This window comes from Polypterus senegalus, chromosome 4 (assembly GCF_016835505.1).
Source record: "Polypterus senegalus isolate Bchr_013 chromosome 4, ASM1683550v1, whole genome shotgun sequence".
NCBI lineage: Eukaryota > Metazoa > Chordata > Cladistia > Polypteriformes > Polypteridae > Polypterus > Polypterus senegalus.
The window spans coordinates 19,778,474-19,804,818 of record NC_053157.1 but is presented as its reverse complement, the minus strand read 5'-3'; the positions used below and the strand labels follow the sequence as shown (position 1 = coordinate 19,804,818).

At 35.4% G+C, this 26,345-nt stretch overlaps 1 protein-coding gene across 10 annotated transcripts in view; it reads right to left on the bottom strand.

The window, feature by feature from the left end:
* Positions 1-26,345, bottom strand: part of rapgef2 (Rap guanine nucleotide exchange factor (GEF) 2) — a 388,985-nt gene that overhangs the window by 48,118 nt on the left and 314,522 nt on the right. For all 10 annotated transcript variants that reach the window (XM_039750324.1, XM_039750318.1, XM_039750321.1 and 7 more), the window contains 7 exons: positions 11,775-11,952; positions 8,213-8,349; positions 6,409-6,567; positions 5,750-5,902; positions 5,429-5,593; positions 4,776-4,883; positions 363-566 (listed from right to left, as the gene is read on the bottom strand). In XM_039750324.1, the coding sequence (XP_039606258.1) occupies positions 363-566; positions 4,776-4,883; positions 5,429-5,593; positions 5,750-5,902; positions 6,409-6,567; positions 8,213-8,349; positions 11,775-11,952 (1,104 nt within the window). The remainder of the gene's footprint in view (positions 1-362; positions 567-4,775; positions 4,884-5,428; positions 5,594-5,749; positions 5,903-6,408; positions 6,568-8,212; positions 8,350-11,774; positions 11,953-26,345) is intronic.

Sequence of the window (26,345 nt, the reverse complement as noted above, 5' to 3'; positions counted from 1 at the left end):
GTAAAAACAAAGTTTTAAATCTTCAGGAAGAAAAGGCTTTGGAGTACAAATAAGCGGTTTTGTGTAAGTCATGGTCACAGCATGAAATGTAAAACTAAGGTGATTAAATTACCCATTTTCCCCACAGTGTTTCTTAAAAATATATACATTTTACCTTTTAAATAAATTATACTCATGCAGTATGAAATAAGCCAAGAAAATCAACTTAAAAAATGATGGCAGTTAACAATGGCAGATTTTTCCAAGGACACACAACATCTGTAAAACTTTAACATGTGTTCCATAATTTAACACTCAATTTAAAAATGCTTATTTTACTCATTAAAATAAGCCTGGATTTTAAATGCATAATGTTACTGTACCTGATCGCCACGCTTTAAGCCAGCCTCAGCAGCTTTGCTCCCAGATTCCACACTGTCAATGAAGATTCCAAACCCTTTCTCTGATCCCCCTAAAAGCTGAAAGGGCAGTGGAGATTCCCTGGAAGGCTTTGTTAGTGTTACTAGTCTTCGTTTAGCTTTAGCAGCACAGGCAATATTTAACAGTCGTAGATGTCCAAACATTTTCTGCAAGCAAATGACATATTAGCAACATTGTGAATGTATTTGTGTTTTATGTATATAGTTACACTTTGCACTTCATTCACAAGAACATGTCAATGCTGAAGACATGTCTCAGATCTATTACACCCTGTAACTGGCAGAGCAGACAATTTCTCTTTTTGCTTCTCTGCCCTATTCAATTTTAATCATGTTCCTCTGTTGCTGCTAATGTATTAATGCAACAATTTTTTCAGCTGTAACTTCCTATGTAAAAAGCACCGTAGCCAGATTATAAAAGACACCATATAAAGTCAACAACATTTACTTATATAGCACGTTTTCATACAAACAGTAGCTCAAAGTGCTTTACATAACGAATAGAAAAATAAGACACAGTAAGAAAATAAAATAAGTCAACATTAATTAACATAGAATAAGATTAAGGTCCAATGGCCAGGGTGGACAGAAAAAACAAAAAAAAACTCCAGATGGCTGGAGAAAAAAATAAAATCTGTACGGATTCCAGACCATTAGACTGCCCAGGCCCCTCTGGGTATTCTACCTAAAATAAATGAAACAGTCCTCTTTGGATTTAGGGTTCTCACGGAAGAACTTGATGATGATGGTCACGTAGACTTCTGCCTTTTAATCCATCCATCATTGTTGGAGCATCACGGTGCTTTAAGTAGGTGGAGGTGGCGCAGGCCACCTAAATCTTAGAGAAATAGCAGCGCCTCCCAAAACGGACAGTGTTATTGTATTCTGTTATTAACACTTTTAATATTTCATAGTGGATAGTTAGTTTAGTCTTCCTCCATTTACGCTCAGCTCTACGGCATGTTCTGTTTAAATCCGACATTGTTTGGGTCTTCCATGGTATAATAATGCTAGAAGATTTTTTTAACTGTCTTTTCAGGTGCAACTATGTCAACAGCCGTTCTCACTTTAGAATTAAATCTTTCCATCTTACTATTTACATTATCCTCGCTATTATAGGTGGCACTATAAACGGACTGATTGCTTAGAATGTTTGTAAGTTTTAAAGCTGCTGTGGAGTCAAAGCAGCGTTTTTTAACAATATGCTTCTCATGGGTGTTTTTTATCATTATTTCTATATTAAAAAGTAGAAGAAAATGGTCTGATAGACAAATATCAATGTTCTGCTTTGTATCAACTTTAAGTCCTTTAGTAATCACTAAGTCTAACGTATGACCTGCTTTATGTGTAGGCTGATTAACGAGCTGTCTCAAATCAAAAGAATCCAGGAGGTTCATAAATTCTTTTACTTTTAGGTCACACTGATTATCTATATGAAAATTAAAGTCACCAACTATTAGGAGTGTGTCATAGTTCGTAATTAAAATTGACATTAAGTCAGAGAATTCCTTAAAAAAAGACTAATACACTTAACTTAGAGAGCTGCAGCAATGGCTCTTCAATATATTTTCTTCTGATATTTTTGTCACTGCTGCTGCACAATCATTACACTTATCGACTCATTCTACACTGGAGGCATACAAAGCATGTCTGAAGGCTTGAATCTCAGTAGATTTGAATTACTTGTTATGTATACAGTTCAGGTTACACTTTCAGCTATAAAATGCAGTGTATACATATAATTTCAACTTATTTTGCCACATCATAACTAAATGCTCCTCCATCCATTAATATATGCCCATAGTGGCACTGTTGAATTCAAATACTCCTAGACTCTTAAAGTGTCAGTACAAATCCTAATTTGTTCAATAGCTTCTGTTTCTGCAGAACTTTATCTAAATGTTTAAACTAGAGGTTTCAAAAGTAAGCTGCATGTACAGTACCACAAGGATAAGGCAGACAAATATTAACAGTTGTAAAACATCCTAAGTCCCCCTTATATGGGCATTCCAAACAATCATGATTTTATATCATTGAATACCAAATAACTAATCTTTCATGTAGTAGCTTTTAAAAAAAATGGCAACATGAAAGGATGCAGTTGTTTGTACATAAATCACCAGAAACGAGTAAATAGATGATGTCACTTATGCTACAGTTAGGGATTTTTTTCCTGGCTTGTCATGTCAGAATGCTTATTTTTCAGATTTTTACATAATTTCTGATATATTGTTTTACTGTTGTGCGTTTAAATGAGACACCATTCCTTGTACTTTGTAGTTGTAGCCCCTGGAGGCAGGGCCACCCTGATGTCACTTCTGTTGGGTCCTTCCTCTGCCTTTATATTTGGTCAGAGAGAGGAATCCAGCAGTGGTCCACTGTGTTTGTGTAGGAGTTTCATAAGTATTGTTTTTCATTTGTTACCTTCTGGAGTTTTTTGCTCTAGTTGTTGGATTTGTGCCTTTGAGTTGGTATTGGGATGTTTGCTTTACAGTAGGTATAGAAAAGAACTCGCTCACAAACACACAAAATATTCACATTTTGTTGCTTTGCAGCTTGAAACAAAGACACGCGCAAAAATTATTTATCCAGCTGTATTTACTTCATGCAACTTATAACAGCCATATGAAAGATATAATAGCAAGAGAAAAGAAAACAGCATCACTGAGATGGTTAAAGGATCATCCACCCCTTCCAAAAATACTTGTAAACTCAATCAAGTATAACTAATCACCTTCTCCATTGGACACTAAGCTAACTGGCGTCTACCTGTGATCAATTGTAATCATTTTGATTAGTTCAGCATAAACCTATTCCTAAAGCATCCCAGTGATTGGAAGTGCAACTGAAAGCAAACAATCAACTAGTGGTAGCCAGGCTCTGTCAAAACATCTCAGGGATAAAGTTGTGGACAGGCACAAGTCGGGAGACGGATACAAAATGTCAAAAGCTTTATCAATCCCTAGGAACACAGTAAAGTCCATAAACAAGAAGTGGAAAGTGTTTGATACTACTTGGACCCTTCCCAGATCAGGCTGTCCCTCCAAACTGGATGGAAGAGTTAGAAGGAAACTGAACAGAGAAGCTATCAAGAGGCCTATTACCATTTTGAAGCAGTTACAGGAATTTTTGGCAGAGAGTGGTTATTGTGTACGTTCGACAACAATATCCCAAATGCTCCACAAATGTGAATTGTATGGGAGGACTGCAAGAAAAAAGCCACTCCTCAAGAAGGGCCACATTAAGTCTGAACTGAGCTTTACTAAAACACACCTTGAAGATTCTAAGGACAAATGGAAAAAGGTGTTAAGGACAAATTACACCAAAATCAATCTATTCTCAATGCCAAACAGTACATCTGGTGGAAAGCCAATACAGCTTACAATCCAAAGAACACAATACCTACTGTAACTCATGAAGGTGGCACCACCCTGTCGTGGGTGTGTTTCTCTGCATGGGTCTCTGAGGGTCAAAATACTGTCAAATTCTTGAGGAAACCCTGTGGCCCTCTGCCAGAAAGTTGTCATTGGGAAGAAAGTTCACCTTTCAACCTGACAATGACCCGAAGCACACAACCAAGTTGACCACACAGTGGTAAGGCTATTTTAAAATATACCAGTGAAGGTCCTGGCCTGCTCTGTAGCTCATTCTGGAGACATCAAATTTCTTTTCACCATGTTTTTGACTCCTGCTTAAAACACTTAATTTAGCAATGGGCTTGGGGAAGAACTCAACAACTCAGAAATAGCGCAGCACTGAAAAGTATGTATACATTACTCAGCCCCCTGCCTAACTGCCACATTGATTCCTGAAATTCAGGTTCTTCCTCCAGCCCATTACTAAATCAGTGGGTTCACCGGGCTGCTCATTTGTGGCAATGTATATGAAAATGAGTGCATCGCTTCATGCAGTTATTTTTTTTACCCAGGCTCCCAAATGAAACAGTACATTAAAACATCTCTGTTCCCCTTTAAAGGAATGCGGACCAAAGCAAATGAAGTATCAGTGGGTCTGAGGTAGAAACACTCTTCATGCCTAAAACACAGTTTATGTGACAAACTGAAGATGCACCATATTCAGTTTTTAGCTGTGTTACTGTCAAGGTGCACTGGGAGTGAATATCCAGTTTGTCTATGTCAGCAAAACTGTTAAATTAGCATGCGTTATTTTTATTTCTGTTTTATTGTTTGTGTGTTCTATGTAAGTAAATATTATAATCTTATGTATTCTACTGTTAACATATATATATCTGTTGAAGAGTGCTTTACAATAATACACTGGGCACATCTTGCTTCTGCCAAATGGAAAGCTGAACAATACAGGAAACACTTAATACCAATTAAGAGACAAGCTTACCTCTCGCTCTAAATTGTTTTCAAAATCCTCTAGAAAGCGTGTCATGGCTGTATCTCCTTCAAAATCATTGAAATGATTGTTTACCCAAAGCAGCACTACCCGTGTAACCTAAAAAATAAGTAGTTAAAAGAAGAGAAATTGTTAGTGCAGAGATTGTCACAAGAAATAAAATATTAAAGGGGGAGACATCACATTCGTTTTTATTTATAATCGCTGCTATAAGATTAAGGGCAGCAGTGCTGTCTTACAGATCCACAGTGCTGCACCACAGTTGTTCATGTGAAATGTGCATCTCCTCCATGTATCTTAATAGATTTGCTTGCCCCATCCTCAAAGACATGATTGTTAGGTTAACTGGAAAGTTTAAGCTGACCCTGTGTCAGTATGGGTGCGGGTGCATGCGTGAGTTAGCTCTGTGAAGAGCTGGTGCCTTGTCCCGGGCAGTTTCCTGAATACTACAACGCTGGTCTAATTTAAGTGTTTGCAAATGTGATGTGACTATAGTGTTAACTGTCAACTTAAAAACGGACTTAACTACAAAAATAAACGAATGCCCATCAAAACATTTTTTGTTTCTCTGCCTAAAATATGGCCAAAATGAAACATTCTGTATAGAGTAAATGTTTACTGACAAATAATATTCATTTTAATACCTTGTCCCTGAGGCTGGGGTCATTAAACCACTCCAACAACTTCTTGCCCACTGTCATCGGGCTAGACAGGAAAGTTCGGTATGTTAAAAGAAAGTCTTCAATGAATGTGGGGTCCACCACAGAGTGTTCCTCTACTAGATGCATCGTTAACCTTTCAGGTGTGCCCTGGTGAAAAGTAATTAAAATACAGATGTTGAAAAGATGACACAATCAGATTTAAATGCAATAGTTATTGGAGAATTATATAAATATTATTTTTTTTAATTAATCAATTGTGGACATATGTCTGAGTATGTACACATGCAGACTGAGCCTACACACCTTGATGACAATGTGCCCTTTACGGGTTCCTGTGCGGTCCAGCTCCCTGTGCTCTTTCACCATGACAATCTCCCCCTCCTCTTCTACTTTCTGCATGTTTTTCTCCACTTGATTGAGGATGCAGCAGTATTCCTGCTGGGCGATGCAGACAAACTAAAAACAAAAAGACAAGCAAGGACGGGTGAATTTATTTCTCAGCTGTGAAGATTATATCACTTCTTAGCTTCTGGGGTTCCCCATCTGTAATATTTACTGTTAAGCTTCATTTTCTGAAAGCACAGAACAAAAATATCAAATAGCTATGGGAATAAGTTTTAAAAATTAATTACATTACAGTAATACCCATGGTATCAAAAATTAATTGCCTTTGTTGGCCTAACTTTAAGAACTAAACTTGCAAAGTATCTAAAATGAAGCACAGAATGACTAAGACAGAAATTACACTGGTACTGTTAACTCTAATGTACATTTGAGGAATGTTCCCCACAAAATAAAGCTGAAACTGGCCTTTTTCATCTACATGGACAACAATACATATAGTACAAGTGGAGAATTTCAGGAATGTGAGAATTATCTTTGCTTACACATTTTGTTTTAAGAAAACTACCGGCTGGTAATATTCGGCTTATAAGTATTGGACAGCAAAGATTTACACTTACCTGGCAATCATCTACCTTCGTTCTCATCACTCCCTTCATATATTCTTTTTCCATAGTAGGGGAGACTCCAAAGCTGTTACCCATGCAAAGTATTTCAGTCCGTCCATCTGAATGCGTCACTTCAACAGATCCATTTAAAATAACTGACCATGAGTCCAGCTAGAGACAGAGTAGAAACAATTACAAAATATGATTATAATCCAAATGAGTATGTTAGTCCTTGAAATAAAATATTTCTGCTTATTTGAAATCATGTTAGCGAATGAAGTAATTTTCTTTGAAAGTAAGTAAAGCAGTGACGTGAACGTGAATCCAACCAGGATTAACTGGCAGGACTAACTGTTGCAAGTTCTTTTGCAAGCCCCTGCAGGTGAGCCAGGGAACGGAATATACGAAAACTGAATTCTATATTTCTTTTATGTTATGTGCCTTCAATATAGCTAAATATCCACAGCTTGAAAAAAAACTGATGCTTCACTACAATCAACAGGCTAGTGAATTTCACAACATTTACGTAAGCACTACACCTAGTTATGTCTTTTTTTTTTTTTTTTAAACTAAACCAGATCCTAACCCAGCAACACTGAATGTAAGGCAGTTTGGGCTGCCAGTCTTTCAGGATATACTTGTGCATATATCCAAATTCATACCTGGTCAATTTACTGATGACAATTTCCAAAAAATTACATTTTTGGTATGTGGGAGGAAACCAGGTTACCCGAGAATAATCACCTGGATACAGCGGAATATGAGAACTAAACACTGACTTAGTGAGCCCATTGGCACAAGGCTAATCAACCTAAATCCATATAGACGTGGTGCAAGATTTGAACCCATGATGTTGGATCTAAACATTCAATTTAAAGGGAGGGAAATTGAACAAATATGTCTGCTTACTTGGACATAAAGATGAATAGCAATGTGAAAAATTCTAAAAACTTGACTTCTGAATATTCTGAATATGTTAGTTGCTAGCACAATTGTTCATTCTGTACACATAACTCTATTTACAAAACCTTTTTACTATCTATATATGTAAATCTAGTGATTGATAGACAGACAGACAGAAAGAACATGTATAGTCCACAAAGTCAGTGAATGGGCAAGGATTTGAAAACAGTGTTCCAGGAGCTGTAAAATGCCACACAATCCTCAACCTAATTTCATCAAATTTTTATTTAATTAGTACTCTTTTCCATCTTTCAGAAACATAATTGTTAGGTTGGGATGTGGCAGGTTGTTTAATTATTACAGGAAAATCAGTAGACAGAGTTAATGAAAAATATAAAGGTGGTTATTCAAGGTAGACATGGTATAAACAAACAAAGCAATACAATTATTCATCCATATTGGCCTGGTGAGAATTGTGCAACTAAACAGTAAATACGGGGGGAAAAAAAAGGCTGCACAGTTTTGTTTAGTTTTAGATTAGCCTAGGCTCTTCACAGAAGAACTTTTTTGAAGCATTTTATTTCTAATCGGTTTAATGAGGCAGTCAATCAATGCAAATAAAAAGAAAACAAACATGGAAAAGATCAATTACAGTGATAAAAGAATGTATAAATGCTCCTGATAAATAATGAACTACAAAATGAAGTATATGTAGAATATAAGGACAGTGTTACATGCAAAAAGCAAAATAAGTGAGACATTACATGCTTGGGCAATTCTCCATTTCCTGCACAAAGCCTTCATAAATACACATATCTGCAGTGTATTCTTTTCTTTAAAGAAACAGCAAAAACACTGCATTGAAGATGACTGAACAGGAAGAAACACACACAAAAATAGTAATTTTACTGACCTCTTCCCCATCATTGAGCACAATTGTTCCGGCTCGCTCTACCACTGCAAACACCATCACTGCACAAAGCTCCCTCCTTACAGACATTGTCATGTTTGCAAATGCAGGCAACTGATGCATGAACTCTAGTAATTGCTCTGAAAGGAAAAAAGGCAAAAAAATAAGGATTATATTCTTATATTACTTCCAAAAGCAGTGGTAGAAGATATTGCTATATATATTCATACACTACAGTTTAACCAGTAAAGAGGTATGGGGAATATGATCTTTGTATCAGAACTGAGATTCATATATGTATATATATGCTCTCAATTTCAATGCCATTCCAAATTTCAAAATGTAAATGTTTGGTGCAACTCAGATAAGAGGAAATGGAATGAAGCAATTTCTTCATTAACAAAGCTGATCAGTATCTTTGGCTTACAGTGTGAAAAATGAAGCTATAGACAATACAGTTTCTTCAAGCTCTACAGAAGTATGGATTATTTCATTCAACTTTATGAAGAATCCCTCCATTCAGGCAAAGCTTTAAAAATAAAACTATACCTGAAGAGTTATATGTTGGCATGGCAAAACAACACTAAAGCTGACCATATAAGGCAAAAAAAAAGGAATATTACTTTTGTTCATATTGTGTATGCTGGTTATATAAAAGTTATGTCACTATAAATTGAGGAAAATATGTCAAATGCATATGCAAGACAAAAAATATATGGCTGAATTAAAGTTAAAATTGATTTTAGTCTTGTAAGATAAAGGTAGCTTTTATGCAATATGCTTTCAATGTTTTCATCTTTTTGATTTATGTTCAGAAGATACTTGTACATTTTTCCTGATCATCTAGCATTATTGTAACATGCTTAGGAAGACGTTGTTCTCCTTAAATGTATCAGAAAAAATGATGGATGTACATATCTACACCTGGGAGCAGAAAAATATAAAACATTTTATCATTTGTTTAAAATGATCCTAACAGTATTATTTCTGCCCACTAACAAGTTCTGGAAAACTATATGGGCAGGCCAAAACTTCCTTATCCATCTTTGAATCCAATGTAGATCAAGGTTCTGAAGGCTAGCTCTATCCTGGTATCATCAGGTGCAAAGAGGAGACCGGAACTTGAGAGGATGTTACTTCTCAAAGGAACCCCTAAAGAGTCCCCAACTAACCTACCTTCACACATTTGGGATGTATAAGCAAAATGCATCACAGGGCAGAAAGACATAACAGGAACAATCCTGGAGACAGTGGGTGTCTCTGTACCCACAGGAGGTACTTTTGTATACAGTCACCAGCTCTAACATTACTCATGACATGAGCTAATCTGATTTGCACCTACTAAGAATAAAGTCAAAATTATTTTTTTTTAATTTAAGAATATAAAAAAAATAACTTTTACTGAGAAAGGAACCATCTTCAAACATTTACAACAGTGTCTGAAAATGTTTAGGCTGCTGCCCATAGAAAACCAGACTGGCCATCCCTATTTAAATAAAAATATTTTCATATAGAAAAACTCTGCTGAATAGGTAAGGCATAATATATCTAATTTTATTTTTTCCAACTAACATCCAGATATATCCAATATACTATATATTTAAGCTTTTCCTAGTCTAAGTCCTCATATTGATTTGTGGAGCTGCCCTATCCAGTGCTTGTCATAGTTTATAGAACATTAAATTACAGAAAACCACACTGGTTAATATATTTCATACGTTATAAAGACAGCAAAATATAAATGATAAAATACATTAGCTTGATTTTGTTAAATAAATATAAAGTATATCATAAGCCATACTGTACGACTGGATAATTTTGTAGTCAGAGAATATTTATTTGAAAAATAATAATGCTAAACACTAGCCTCATTAACTACTTAAGATGTTTGAACAGCCAATGTGAATTCTTTAAAGTACTTCTTAGTAAAATGTTGGCATGAAATTTTAACAATGACATAATATTGGAGTACATTTTTAAAAAGTGCTGATATATTAAAGCAACAGCGTAACAAATGTAACATCATTTGTAACAGACTTTGGAAAAACAAAGACTGGAAAAGTCTAAAAAAAAAACCTATGCATCTTTCTTTTTAAAAGGTTTAGTAAAAGTCCAATTAGGTACATATTTGATGGTGTCTCTTTACTATAAAGGTTAATTAGTTGGGAAGAAATCAGAAAAATGTCCTACCACATGCAGGCAAGTTGTCCCTGACTCTGCACAAAAGCCAGTGGCACAGTGTGCTTACACGGTTGTTAAGCTGCCATATGTGAGAGAGTATCAATCTGTTCTTGCTGGTTGCTCATACTAGACTTTCCACACTCTGAGGAGACATTCTTTTGCTCGAGCATCAGTGTCAGTTGTATGACAAATGTATTAGCAGTTTTTATTTAAAGAGTAATTTTATAAAGGGATTTCTTTACACGTGACTAACATGCATTGCCTTCACTGAGTATTTAACTCTATTGCAATGCAAGTGCAGAAGGAGGCTAAGAGCATGTCTCAGAACTAACAACATGTTTCATAAGTAAATAAAGTGTGTTTCAAACATTTTCAGATTGGTAATTTTAACCTACGGATTTAAACAGCCACTCAAATAGGAGTGCCTTCCAGTAACCTAATATTTATAGACAGCACGGTCACTGATTCCCTACAACAGTTGTTGGCTAACAGAGCAATACGAATGGTCTGCTTTAGTTTTGAAAATTCTTTCTCACAGTTTTTTCATCCATGCATTCACTAGATATCAAACCAGCTTAAGACAGCTCTATGTCACACAGGAAGAACAGAACCCAGCAGAATCAGGTGCAAAGGGCCCACTCACACACACATTCATTGATGTTTGGAACCTCCAGTTCAACAAAACATATATATCTTTGAGATATTGGAGGAAAGCCTGCATTCTTGGATCTTTTGGGACTTGTAGAATGCAAGTCAAACATTACTAAAACTGTTGGAGTGGAGCACTCTGCATAACTGAAAGAGGCCAAAATGTACAGAGCAATTAGCAGGCCGCTATAATATTCTATATCTCTGTACAACAAATCTGCTAGAAAAAGTTTAATAAAAATCAATAGGCTTCTAGCATTAGACGTTTATAAGAGCTGAGCAAAGTTTTGTTTGAATAGAGTGATTGATGTCTGAGTTGTCATTTCCAAAGATACATATCTGGATTCACAGACATCATCGTGAAGTTGTGTTCTTTATTTTTTGTTTTGAATTAAAGTATCGATGGACTAACAGTCTGATTTATAAAATCTCCAATCAGACAGAAACACATTTCAAAAATGGTCACTTTTTTTTCAAGATTAGCTGAAACTTTAAAATATGTTGACAGTCTAAAGCTGAAATTTTGATCCTATCACCAGCTTTCCTTAAATATAACTCTAAATGTAGGGAGAGCAAAAACATGCATAATGGTCTCAGAGACAGTGGGTGCACTGTAGAAGGATTAAAAAAAATACATATAAAAAAGAAAATTATATTATCATGCAATCTTGGAAGAGGTTCTGTGCTCAAAATTAAAGTTTGTTTTTTCTTTCAAAGCTGCTCTCTCTAGACTCACCAATATCATCGTCAGCTCTGTCCATGGGATCCTTCTCAAGGCAGTCTCGGACTATATCCCTGCTCATCAGAGGGTCTGATGCCCTTTCAATATCCTCTTCATCGTCATCCTCCTCCGAATCCACTGCTGTCTCTGGCAGCCCACTCAAATCCATGTCCCCAGCCTCACTCTCTGTGGCCTAAATATTAGAATCAAAACAGATTACCATTGAGAGCTGATTCAAATCAGTCAGTTCAAATATAAAATGGGCTTAGCACACATTCATACTTCAATTTAAATAATTTTGTACGCTACTGATTTACGGAATGTGAACAGTAAAGTTAAAACTACATTGCCACACACAAAATCTATTCCAGTTTCAAATGAAATGACAATATCACTATTGTATAGCAAAAAAAAAACAGAATTACACTTTTGATCTCTGGATATTTATGTACACATATGCTTCAGATGTTTAGAATTCTGCCATTTGTTTTTGTCTCCCATTTCAGGTGGGCATAAGTACAGGGTGGTCCAGATCTAATAATGCAGATCCAGATCGTCTGGATGACTTTGATTTATGCGGGGATGATTCCAGCTCGGCACAAAGACGATTCTTCATGTCGTCAGTTCGCACACTTCTCGATGGTCCGGGATTTTTCGGGTGATTTTCTTTGTAATAAACTTAATAAGTTATAGCGTAATGAAAATTGCATAATTAGATCTGGACCACCCTATATTATGACAAGTAACATGAAAGTTAGGATTTCAATGCAGACTCTTTTCCTATAAATATGATATCAAGGATATGAACAAATGCTACCACTTAACACTTTTTTTTTGTTCATTTGCTATTCTTTGCCAAAGCTGCTGCTGCAGACTACGTGTATGTTCACTCAGGTGTTTCTGATTTCCTTCTGCACTTCAGAGACTGAAATATATGCTTGACTAGATTGAAATCAGGAGACCGAGTTGGGCTGTTTCAGATACTCTGCTAATTTTTGACTCCCCCAACAACATGAACTTCTAGTTGCATTAGCAGCGTATTTGCTGCCTGATGAATTGCTCTCTGCTCCACGTCTCACAGACAACATTTTATGCTGTGGATAGTGTGCAGTTGGTTCTTTTTTTCACATTTTCGCCTTGTCTTCTCTATGGGAAACATTTATCTGATCTGCACATAACATTTTCCAAACTCTCCTGCCCTACTTTTGCACTTTTAATGAAATTATATATAACCACTTAATGATCCTGTTCATTATACTCAGGGTCACAGGGAGCTGAAGTCAATTGCAGCACCATTGGACACAAACCAGAAACCAACCTTGCAGAACCTTGGCAACAGTCCATCACAGGCAATGGCTCACACAAACACTCAATCATTTATCTGTGAAGTAGCTATTTTTAAACAAATGAAAAGTTCGCATCTTGAATTCCAGCTTCTATAATTATGTTGTCAATGTTTACTGGGAGCTGTATATTATGATATCTGACACATGAAGGCTGTTGGTGATTTCAGTAGCAATTGTTTTTGAGTTTTTTTCCATAAACATGGCAGTTACAGTAAATCAACCAATGGCTAGCTTCTTTTCAAAATGTTTGAAAATGTCAGTTTTTACAATGCCTAATTTCCATACGGTGGCACACACCAAATTTATATTTGATTGCTTCTGTTTCTTGGACAATTCTCTCATCTTCATGATGGTTAAGGCCAGCAGATTACAAAAGGAAAAGCAAAGGCTAAATACAACTCTTCATTCACAGTTGTGTGCATAATCAAGGCAACAGGAAACCCCAACAACAGTGATATGAAAACAAAACATACTGTGGTTCTAAATCATAAAAAGAGCAGAAATACCCAGAAATAATAAGGTACCATTAATCCATTTTCTTTCTTATTTCCTTTTCACCTCTTCCCTAAATTGTATGTGCACAAATCCATTTTGATGTCTGCCCTTCTAAGCATGGTGTAACACACACTGTAGGTTAAAAGGTTTAGTCAGAAACAATGAAATAATATTGGAAATAATAAACATAACATACATGTTTTTTCTGAAAACAAAATGGGTTTTATATACCCGTAAGCATAAATGTTGTAACCAGCAGGGGGTGTCACTGAGCCCCAAACCTCAGATACAGTAATACCGAACACGATTCTGGATATAAATAAAAAATACAGTACTTATTTATCCTAACCAGCCTTCCAATAATCACCCAGGCAAAGATCAAGAAGCAAAGCATAATTCAATCAATTTCTTCATTCTTCCTTCCTCCAAGAGTGTCACCAGCAGCCTCCAACTCCCAATGTGAGGTGTTGGGCTTCTTTACAAGCACAACCTGGAACTGCTTCCAGTGCCTCCACATTGCCGTCGGGAGCACTTCCGAGTCACGTGTAAAACCATAACCCTAAATTAAGTACTTGTGGGCAAAACACATAACCTGTGGTCTCCTCTCATTTTTAAACGTACATTGATGTCTATTGTGTGCCAACAACTTTCACCTTCACGTTATTATGTAGACAACGGTTCTGCAAAGGTGAAGTCAGTTTGCCATTTTATATCTTAGCTTAGCTTTTCAATCAGATTTTTAAATCCCCTGTTTTATATAAAAGGCGTTTTTGGTCATGTGGTAATGTCAAACAATACAAGGCCACATTTCATATTAGCAGTATTTTGCACTGTGAAATTCGGTACAACACAATTTAGTCTCCTGCCTAAACATGCAATTAAAGTCAAAGACATATTATATCCGAACTGAAACTTAATGAATCTCAAAAACAAGCCCTGGCAAAATAAAGTGCCTTTAACATAATGACTGAGACATGGCCACTTAAAATATTAAATCTATTATATAATAAAACACTAAGTTATGTGTGTCCAGTCCCTCAGAGTAATCTAAGGGGTCAGTTTTGCTTTGGTGATGCAATGAAAGAGGAATTGTGAGACGCACGAAGAGGAGTAAAGATGTATGAGACATGCTGAGACAGTGACCTTCAAACACAGACAGTATAAAACCAGACAGGAGGTGAGAAATAATGGCCAAGTCTGAGAAGCTGGCTTTATAGGATTGTGCTTGAGAGAGGGAGTGCCAGTTAAGAGACATTCACACACACGCAAACACAGAGTAAGGAAGCTGAAGGTACATGTAGGGCAAGAGAAAGTAAATATTTTTTAAATATTCTAATACCTGTCATTCACAGGTACCATGGCTAGTAATAATAAAAGGAACAGTGTCTGTTTGGTCACTATCAATCCAACAGATGGCACATCACAAATACTAATGCTGCTTTTACAAATCCCATACCAAATGGAACATAACGTACATATGACAGACAGATGCACCAGCCTATCACGGGGTATAATCACGGAAACACTCTCTCTAATCAGCCCAGTTTAGAATTGCCTCTCACAATGGCCTAATTCACTGCATTGTATTAACATGTAACACACTACTGTTTACTGGCTCAGAGCACAGAATATATCTAAAATAATAAATTCAATCTAGGTTCATTAAGAATGGCATGAAAGTGCTTAAAAGTCAACAAAAAAACAACACATAAAAAAACAGTCTAAAAATGATCTTATGTATAATGTGATTTCATAAACATTTTGTTAGGTTAATATAAGTATTCTGTGTGTTATAGTTTATCAGCCTGTGCACGCTTGCTTGCTCCATCACACATAGTACACTGCTAAAGACAAACATAATTTATGCCTGGGCGAATGGCCTGTCATAAACTGCAAATAGACTAGAGGCTGCTTGTTCTGCTAGCAAAATTACATTTTCAACATTTTTTAGTGACTGCCCAGTTAGCTATGACTATGCTTTTGTTTGTGAAAATATTCTTAATAAAACAGTACTAAATGTAATTGAGAGTGCTATAAAGTATAAAATTTCATTCAACTCACGGTTATCATTATGTGTTTTCTTAAAGAACTGAGTGTAACCAGCCATAGAGAAAACAAAAACGGAGAAGCAGCAATAGTGAAACTCTGATCATGTAAAATATTTTAATTAAAGCTCCCTGCCTTGACTCTGTAGCAGAAACCTTGAAGGGCTTAAATTGAGCAGCTTGCAAGGTTAGGGATGATAGATATTTCTTATTTAACAGCAGCGCAAAACCTATTTTTACCCAAAGGAACAGTGAGAAAAAAAAAATCATGCTTGCTGAACAATAGCAGTGTAATTAGAGTTACTTTCAAAGACATGCGGAAAAACGATGTTTCTAAATTTAAACACAAAGCATTTGTTCTTGATATTTAGTGAGACCAGCACCCATCCCTGGCAAATCAGGATTAGAGACCCACTCTTTTTTTATTTTAATCACATCATTGGCATTGTATTCTTATAGAAGTTAAATTTATTCAAGACAAAGTTTAATGGCAGTAATGCAATTTGGAATCTTGTGAGGACAAAAGTATGAAACTACTTCCTTCACTCTACCCTAGACCTCAGGACATGGTCAGATGTGTGCTACAAATTAATAACTGCATTACTCTAATGTTGAATGAATGCCTAGAAATGCTGAAAATATAATGCACAGTCAGAAACCTGCAAGGTAGGTTGAGTGATGGCCATAAAGTGTACAATCACAATTGTCCATTAATCCATGTTAAAATTATGGAAAATACAAACAGCAATCAAACAAAAACAATATCACCACCAAATATACTCCATATGCTCCATTCTGAGTAGATTTCACAGACTGTTGTGTGTGAAAACCCCAGGAGATCAGCAGTTACAGAAATACTCACACCAGCCTGTCTGACATCAACTTGGTGTAAAATCCCGGAGATCATTTTTTTACCCTCATTTTGGTGTTTGATATGAACATTAACTGAATCTCCTGACCTGTATCAGCATGATTTTATGTATTGCATTGCTGGCACATGATTGGCTGGTTAGATAATCACATAGATAAGCAGGGGTACAGCTGCTCCTAATAATTTGCTCAGTGAGTGGATTTTGCTTATTATTTCATGCTGTACACAAGGGAATAAAATATGAATATTTAAACACTAGTTTAATATGCCAAGCCTTGTTTTTGTCTGTATGGAGTTTGCCAATGGTGTTGTCAACAGATATTCCATTTTTCCCTCCTACAGTTCAAACAGGTACGTTAGGCTAACCTCCCCCTTTTAAACCAGCCCTGCATGCGTATATGCATGTGTGTAACGCGCCCTGTACTCCTTACAGCCAGGATAGGCTTTGGCCCTCCAAAACATTGAATTGGATTAAGCAGGTCTGACAGTGTTATAAGTTATCTATTTTAAATCTGTTCATTAACATAAAATATCCAAATAATTAGTATTTGTTATACTTTCCTAAAAGATACACAGGGATAGTTATAATGAACACATGCCATACTCATGACTGGTTCCTACCTTGTTGGGATAGGAGCCAGCTCACTGTGACCCTGAACTGAATGAGCTGTTTTTTTTTACTTAAATACACATACGAATGGGGATGAATTACTAGGAAAGCTTAAAGGAGCTGAGCCTTTTCAGTTTAAGCAAGAGGGGATTTAGAGGTGCCATGATTAAAGTGTTTAAAATTATGACAGGAATTAGTCCAGTGGATCAAGACAGTGACTTTAAAATGAGTCCAGCATGAACAAGGGGAATACATTTGGAAACTTGTTAGGGGTAAACTTCACACAAAGTTTAGGACGTTTTTCTTTACAAAGAGAACCATAGACACATGGAATACGTGACCACAGAGTGTGGCAGACAGTAGGACTTTAGGGACCTTCAAAACAAGACTTAAATGTTATTTTGAAGGAATTAAGTGGATAGGACTGGCGAGTACTGTTGGGCCAAATGGACTGTTCTCATTTAGATTATTCTAATAAAGCAATAATGAAGACATAAAAGTCACCTCCATCCAGACATTGAATGTCTTTTTTTTCTGACAGGAACTACTCGAAAAGTGTGATTTATCATTTTATGGTGGTAATGGCATAATGTAATGATATTAAAGAGCATATATTTAGACAGTTTATAGATTTTGACCAGTTATGTTTAGGTTTTAGAAGGGGACTAAGTACCTCAGGCTTGAAGCAAGCCACTGAACTATAGTGGCTGAATTCTAAATTTTAAGTTTAATGGAATCCCTTGAGCAGTGTTGCTTTTTCAGGACTAGGTGTCTTGCTGAATCTAGTGCCCATGTGTAGAGAAGTGTACAGCTTACTGAATATAACCAGAAAAAAATGAGAGGACGACAGGTTTTGAGAAGAGGGTGATGGAATGTGCGTAATTGAGTTTGCGCTTCATATGGTGACCTGTCTCGAAAATACTGAGATCGCAAGCAGCAATCAATATTATTACTTCACGAACATAAAAAATAAACAAGTTACTTATTAGAAAAGTGCTTGGTGACTTCTAAAAAAAAAAACAGTAATACATTTCTGAAACTATTAGCTGAAGTAGAAATAAGAAGTAAAGAAAATAAACATTGGAAGCATTAGATCACAGACCATTAAACTGTGTGGATGTTACTTTGTCATCAGCTTGCTGCCATTGCACATTTACCATGAGAAGTAATGAGGTGTAATTGTGATAGTGACTCCTTCTTCTTCCGGACCTATTTACCACCTGCTAACATACCAGCCTTACACACTACAGTGTTCCCTGCTAGTTAGTGTAACTCACGCATTTCCTAGTAATACATATCAGTAGCTATTAATGACACATACCACATCATTTAATCAAACATTTTACTCATATCAATTTCATTCAAGCCATTCATTCACTTCCTGTATGTGTAATTTACAGTATGCATATGGATAACTTCATCATCCATTTGTCGCACTCATTTTTCTGGTCTTAAATAACTGTGCTCAGTCATTTCTATGACAGAAAATTGTTGTGTGTGGTCAGTCTGGATAGTTAATATTTAGACACATCTAATAGGGAAGATATTTACTGGATGTGAATGAAGAATTGAACAGTTGTATGGTTTTGCATCATGTGTAAATTATTTCCTTTTTCCTCTTACTTTCTCTGTTTACTATATATCATAATCTACAAATTAAATGAAAACAATCTACATGCTTCCGTTAGGTCAGATTATCTCAGGGCACAACGTGAGCTACCACAGCTATGCTGATGACACACAGCTGTACTTATCAATAGCACCTGATGACCCTGATTCTATTGATTCACTAACACAATGTCTGACTTGTATCTCAGAATGGATGAATAGTAATTTTCTCAAGTTAAATAAAGAGAAAACTGAAATTTTAGTGATCAGCAATAATGGATACAATGAAGCTATTAGAAATAAACTGGATACATTAGGATTAAAAGTCAAGACGGAGGTAAAAAGCTTAGGGGTGATTGTTGACTGTAATCTGAATTTTAAATCACATATTAATCAGATCATTAGGACAGCATTTTTTCACTTAAGAAACATAAGTAAAGTTAGACCTCTTTTATCACTGAAAGATGCTGAGAAATTAGTTCACGCGTTTGTTTTCAGTCGACTAGATTACTGTAACGCACTCCTCTCAGGACTACCCAAAAAAGATATAAATCGTTTGCAACAAGTGCAGAATGCAGCTGCTAGAATCCTAACTAGGAAAAGAAAATCCGAACACATTTCTCCAGTTTTGATGTCACTACACTGGTTACCTGTGTCATTCAGAATTGACTTTAAAATTCTGCTTATGGTTTATAAAGCCTTGAATAATCTCGCCCCATCTTATATATCGGAATGTCTGACACCTTATATTCCAAATCGTAACCTCAGATCCTCAAATGAGTGTCTCCTTAGAATTCCAAGAACAAAACTTAAAAGAAGTGGTGAGGCGGCCTTCTGCTGTTATGCACCTAAAATCTGGAATAGCCTGCCAACAGGAATTCGCCAGGCTGATACAGTAGAGCACTTTAAAACACTGCTGAAAACACATTACTTTAACATGGCCTTTTATAACTTCATTTTAATCGTAATTTAACTTAATCCTGATACTCTGTATGTTCAATTCATCATAACAACTATTCATGGTGGCTCTAAAATCGGTACTGACCCCTACTCTCTTTTCTGTTTCTTTTTCCGGTTTCTTTGTGGTGGTGGCCTGCGCCACCTCCACCTACTCAAAGCTTCATGATGCTCCAACAATGATGGACGGATTAAAAGGAAGAAGTCTACGTGACCATCATCATCATCAAGCCCTTCCGTGAGAACCCTAAATCCAAAGAGGACTGTTTCATTTATGTTAGGTAGAATGCCCAGAGGGGACTGGGCGGTCTCATGGTCTGGAATCCCTACAGATTTTATTTTTCTCCAGCCGTCTGGAGTTTTTTTTGTTTTTTCTGTCCCCCCTGGCCATTGAACCTTACTCTTATTCGATGTTAATGTTGATTTATTTTTTTATAATTATGTCTTTCATTTTTCTATTCTTTAATATGTAAAGCACTTTGAGCTACTGTTTGTATGAAAATGTGCTATATAAATAAATGTTGTTGTTGTTGTAAAACCAAAGTGCGAAAAAAATGAGTGCAAAGAACAGAACAAAGTAAACAGTCTAGTAAATGATACATAAATTGATAAATCTTATTTCATTTTAAGCAGTTAGTTTAGTTACTCAGAGAAAATAAAGATATGAACACCAGAACATTTAAAAATTACATAACTAAACAATGAACTCAGGCAGATAAAAGATAAAAATGGGAAAGGCAAAAAATATTTGAAAAAAAGAGTAGATTATTATGAGCAGAAAAAATGCTATCACAAAAAGATCAGTCGTCAGCATTTATTTCACTGAACAGAAGACAAGAGTTTCATAGCTTGGTATCGAAGAGTGGGAAGGTCGGTATAAGGACAGTTAACCAAAATTTTCAGAAGTTGTCCTGTAATCCTGGAAATTAATTTTCCAAGCCATCGGCACTATACCTCTTTCCATTACACTTAGTTTTGTGAGTATTTCATTCAAAATAATTGGGGGTGCTTAAAATACCAACTAGGAATGAAGCTGGCATAAACAAAGAGATTGCTGCATTTTTATGTTATTTAGTTAAGTTAAACACATACTGCATTTTAGTTTTATTTAATTATAGAAACACTGCAATCAGTTTATTTATAGCTATATGAATTATCATTACTATTATTTTAAAAGATTAAATTATACATTATGATTGACTATTTCCTTAACTGGCATTCTGACTAAATTTAACCTCTGGCCACATAGGTTCTATTCAGACACAGAATAACATCATGATAATCCATCTTCCCCAAATGGTGGTTGGTGGGTTTGAAATAGTGCTTGGCTGGTAAGCAGGGAAGCCTTGAAAATAATAATTTTTTCACTGACGCCATGAGGTAAGACTCTAAATCTATACTATACAAATATAACTCCAAAGCTAGAATACGTTTCTGTATTCTTGTTACTCCTTCAATATTTTTAATGAACCACTCCCGGTATACAATGTCTTTATACATTTAAATATTAAGACACAAAAACTGTATGTCTATGGAAAAATGTAAATCATTAAAGTAAAACATCTAAAACTCATGCAGAAATAACCTGATTATAGAAAGCCATAAGTAAACTTCCACGAGTGCTTACTGATTAATGGCATTTCAGATTTGTGGCAATCAAATGAAATCCAAGGACTCATTTATGATTGATGCCAGTCCAACGAAATGTAAGGAAAACGGTAAAGGGCTTCATTCACACGGCTATTAATGTATAGCAGATGTCAAAACCCTCTTGGAAAATGAATAAAACTGACATTTTGTGATGACTGCGACTGAATTTTCAGAATATGGATTAGAAATACAGTAGTAAGTATTTGAAATAGCAAAAGCACAGAAACATGTTTTGTAGTAAATTTCGTAGGGAGTGAAAAAAAAAAGCTTGTAGAAGATCTAAATTATTAACAAGACTAATGAATGGTTCCCCTCATTTCAATCTCTCAAATAAGCAACATCTGCTAATAGCTTTGCATTCTGACACATAAAGCACATCACACTTATTAATGTGAAAAACAGCAGTTAATTTTTGTAGGTCCATTCTCCACTCTAAATAAATTCCCCACCTAATGTGCAGGGTTTGACACACACAATTAGGCTAGCATATTAATATTTAAAGAGGATTATTCTTGGATCAATTTCTGAAAACCATCTCAAGAACCAATTTCATGTTTTATTTAGATAGAAATTGGGAACAATTCCGTTTTCCTTTTACCAGTCACCCTGAGGCTGCAGGCAATAATTCACACAACAAAGCCAACATAAAGCCTTGTACAGCTGGGACCTTCACAAATCAGAAGCACACAACTGATGCAGCTCCATCTTAAATTTAAGGATGTTATTTGTGGGATCAAATCATTTCCTTTAAAGGATCTGAAGCTGCAGTAATAAATGCTATCATTTTTATAAGAACTATCCTTTAAAATTTCCCATTCAATACTCCCATCACTCAATTATCTTTATATATTAACTATTAACTATATTAATTAACTATATTAATTATATTTATATATTAACCTATATTTCAATACTATTTTCCACATTTGTATAATGCAACCATTTTTAAAATAAGACTGGTGCATATTATTAATAATTATTTAGTACTTCTTAAATACTGTATACTGTATGTAAAATATATGAAAAAAATGTGTATTCAGTTTAAAAAATGTTGCAGTCTTAACTAAGACACAAAACCTTTGTTCAAGCATTTTTTTTTAAAAGCACTGTACAACTGATGTAAATTCAATTTATTTTATTATACAAAATAATTTCAAATTACAAATTTTACCTATAGTTGATTTTTCTGACTATGAGATTAGTAATGTTTCTCAATTCTTGATATTTATGTTAAAAATCTAAACAAGAAAATTTAAGCAAAGGGATTCGAAAATATCAATCAAAAATGTGATTATTCTTATTAGTGTCTGTTACTGACTTGCAAATACTGAACGAAATTCACAGAAGCATTTATTCGCAGTGAATACGTTGTGTTTGTCGGAAACCTTCCTCACAGAATATTTTCCCAGAAAACTGCCATGCAGACGGCTTTAGGGGAATATTTTGTTTACAAGTTCCCCTCAATGCTTCTAAGAGGCCAGCATAACATCACAGAGCTGTAGCAGCCACGTACAGAACTTTCAAGCGTGCCTACTGTAAGATTGTTGCTGACGTAGCCATAGCTGGGTAAATTTACATATCTCTGTAGCCCAGAACCTCTACCCAGGTGGTCCAAGCAAGAGGTAAACAACCCCTTTCCGACGAAGGACTTGACAGTTTTGTGCAGTATTTTTCCTGGTGCCGAACCAAATTCATTTCTTTCAATCCCCAGGTTTCTTCGATTACTGTATGTGGGTTTCATGTACTTAAAAAGTCACAAATTGGTCCCAATGCCACAAAGTTTGAGAAACAATGCCAAATTTCTAGGCTGCAAGTGTTTAAAATAATTAATGAAAAACATGCAGTATTACAAACACTGCCACCAGATAAATAACACTGATCCTTTTGCGACAGTGCATGCAAATTAGGCATGTGCCCAGCAATAACTCAAAACAAGCCTTAAAGGAGTCATCCTCCTGCCCCCATCAGAAAAAACAGGACATACTATGAAATAATAAAAACAAAAGATGCATTACTATTTATAATGCTTTTTTTTTTCTTAATCAATGAAGAAAGTGTGTGCATCTGCACAGATACTGGGAAACAAGAAAAGACATTCTGGCTTTATCCGGAGCCACGACTTCAAAAAAAGGAACTAGCTAGTCCCTTTTGGCCACTTTGAAGCACAGACCATTTGTGCCCCGTGACTGGAATCGTGTTTAGCGCAATATTCTTTATTTTACTTAGCTATTTCTAGTTTGTGGCCGATTGTTTTATTTTGTTCATGGTATTCATACTGTGTCTGCATGTTTTGATATTTGAGGCATGGGGGCGCACTGGTGCCTTACAGCTCAGATCATATATTTGGGCACAATAATCAACAATAATTGGCAAACTTTTCCTTAACCCTCAGGGACAATTAAAAGACCCCTTTACTTTTATATTCCACTCAAAACTACTTCAGTTTCCCTACCCCAGTGACTTCAATTCAATTTGTGGAGTGCAGCGATGTATGGGAACATTGCACTGATTTCGTTAAACACGAAGTGAAATGAAATCAATGGGGTTTGCTCATTATTAATCCTGAATGGTTTGATTTTTAATTGTGCATTTTAAAAATGTATCATAAAAACTGATGAAAACAATAACTGCTGTTTAAGACAATTCTTAGTTTGGGTCTGGAAGTCCTTGATTACAAATCTGGAAACTCAGATGTATTAAAAGAAATTCGTAAAATGTAAAATTATGTAAGGTCTACTGACTAATTCTGTATAGCATGTGTGTCAAACTCAATTTTATTATGGGCCCAAAGAAACATTTCATATACCCAGTGTGGAAAAGAACATATCAACAAACAGCTAACACTAAATTTTCATTTAAAAAAGAACACACAGGTCTCTTTGCTCATCAAAGTTGTATTGCATTTTTCTAACTTTCTAATCACTGGCTGGATTTACTACAGTTTTTTGATGTACCAAAGAACCAAGGCAATGTAGGGCCTTGGGTCAAAGCTTTAAATGACTACAAATGTTGCTCCAAATGGACACCCTCACTGCTTGCCATTCAGAATTTTTATAACATATTTTTGAAATATTTTATTTTTACAAATATTTCCAACTAAACTGTTAATCTAAATAGAACATATGTAATGTATTTGTTTTAGAACATATTATGGATAAGAAAGTATTGTATTCAAATATATTAAAGGCTAACATTTATCTAAATTACAACATATTACATACAATTAATTCCTATTGTATATTTGATTTTCTATTTGCATACATAAAATTAGAGTTAATATAAATTAAAAGAATGTGACAATGGTATCAGACTCAAAATACTGTGAAACAAATTACACCAAGAGATAAAACTTACATTTAGTTCTGCTTCCTTGTAATGTTGTACCCTGCACTATATTAACAATAAATAATTAATGATTTCTCAAACTACATGAACTCTTTTCAGACCTTCTAACAACCTCCCAGTAATGATTCTGAATTTTGAATGTCAAAGAGATTTGGATACAATATTCTAGAAATTTTCTGTGCAAACAAATAATAAGGAGCAGCTGAAGCAGAAACACACATTTATCTGTGAAAATTTAATTCAGAGAAAGAATTTCCATATGATTAGTTATGCAAATACAGTATGCTATAATTTGATGAGACTGACATTCAAATGCTAGGTGTTTAGAAAAATAAAAATACAGCAACCATTAATCTTTAGCAGAAATTCAACATTTAACAGACATAAAAAAGAAATCAAATGACACTGATTAATCTATAAATTAATAATCTTGAAAAGCAAATGTGTTATCAAGCTAACAAACAAAATGATTCTTTAAATTTTACACACTAATTCACTTGTCAAGCAAACTCAAAAACTAGACACTCAAAGCAGAACATTCAAAATAACTGTTTTTTCTTTCTTTTTTTTTTTTTTTTTTAACTACATGGAGTGTCTTTAGCACAAGGTTCTTCATTTGACTATATACACATAAGTCATTACAGATGCAACAGCTTCGACTGCATCTGCCTAAGGAATACTAGTATGAAGTAATTCTACATTAAATGTAACTAGTTAAAAATCTGAAAAATAAAATATATCCAATATCGAAGATAAGCAGTAACAGTCCTATCGCCTTGATCTTGGCATTGTTCAGCAGGAGCAACCAACAGCATGCAGAGTAAAAGGGAAGGCTTATCTACATCTAGCAAGCTATAGGTAGGTAGCAAGAGATGATCAGTCACCTGTAGTACTGTTAAATGGATTATATGTCAGTTTCGGCTAAAATGAGGGTTGATGCATGAAGTCTCCAGGCAGAATTCTACTACTGAAAATCCAGATTTGTACTTTGTACTTCTTTACAGAAGAATCTATCTATTATATAATAAAAAAACACTAACGTTTGTTTGCCCAGACCCTCAAATATTCTGACTGGTCAGTTTGGATTTGGTGTGATTGGTCAGTTAGGCTCTGGTGATGTGGTGAAACAGGAAAGGTTAGCGTGAGATACATGAGGAAGAGTAAAGGCATATAAGGCATACAGAGAGAATTACCTTCAAAGATGACAAATATAAAACCGGACAGGATGTGAGAAAGTCACCTCAAAATAATGACAGACTTAGAAGCAGGCTTTATGGGAATGTACTCGAGAGAGGGAATGTCAGTTATGAGACACTCACACATGAAAATATAGAGGAAAGGTGCTGAAGGTACATGCAGGACAAGAGATAGCAAATAATTTTAATCATTCTATTACCTGTCTTTGACAGGTACTGTGGCTAGTAGTTAATAAAAAAAAAAGAAAACAAAAAATGTATATTTAGCGGTAGTTAGCTAAAGTTAGCGGTCTGCTCTTTAGAACTGAATCAGGAACACATCAGTTTGCGAGAAAAATATAATTTCCTCTTATTTCTTCAAACAAAAAATCCTTATGCTCGGATAAAGTCCCAACTACAAAGTAAGTCCAGCTTACAGATGGAAGGGACAAACTAGATTTCTTTAAAGAAGAAGGAGTAGAGC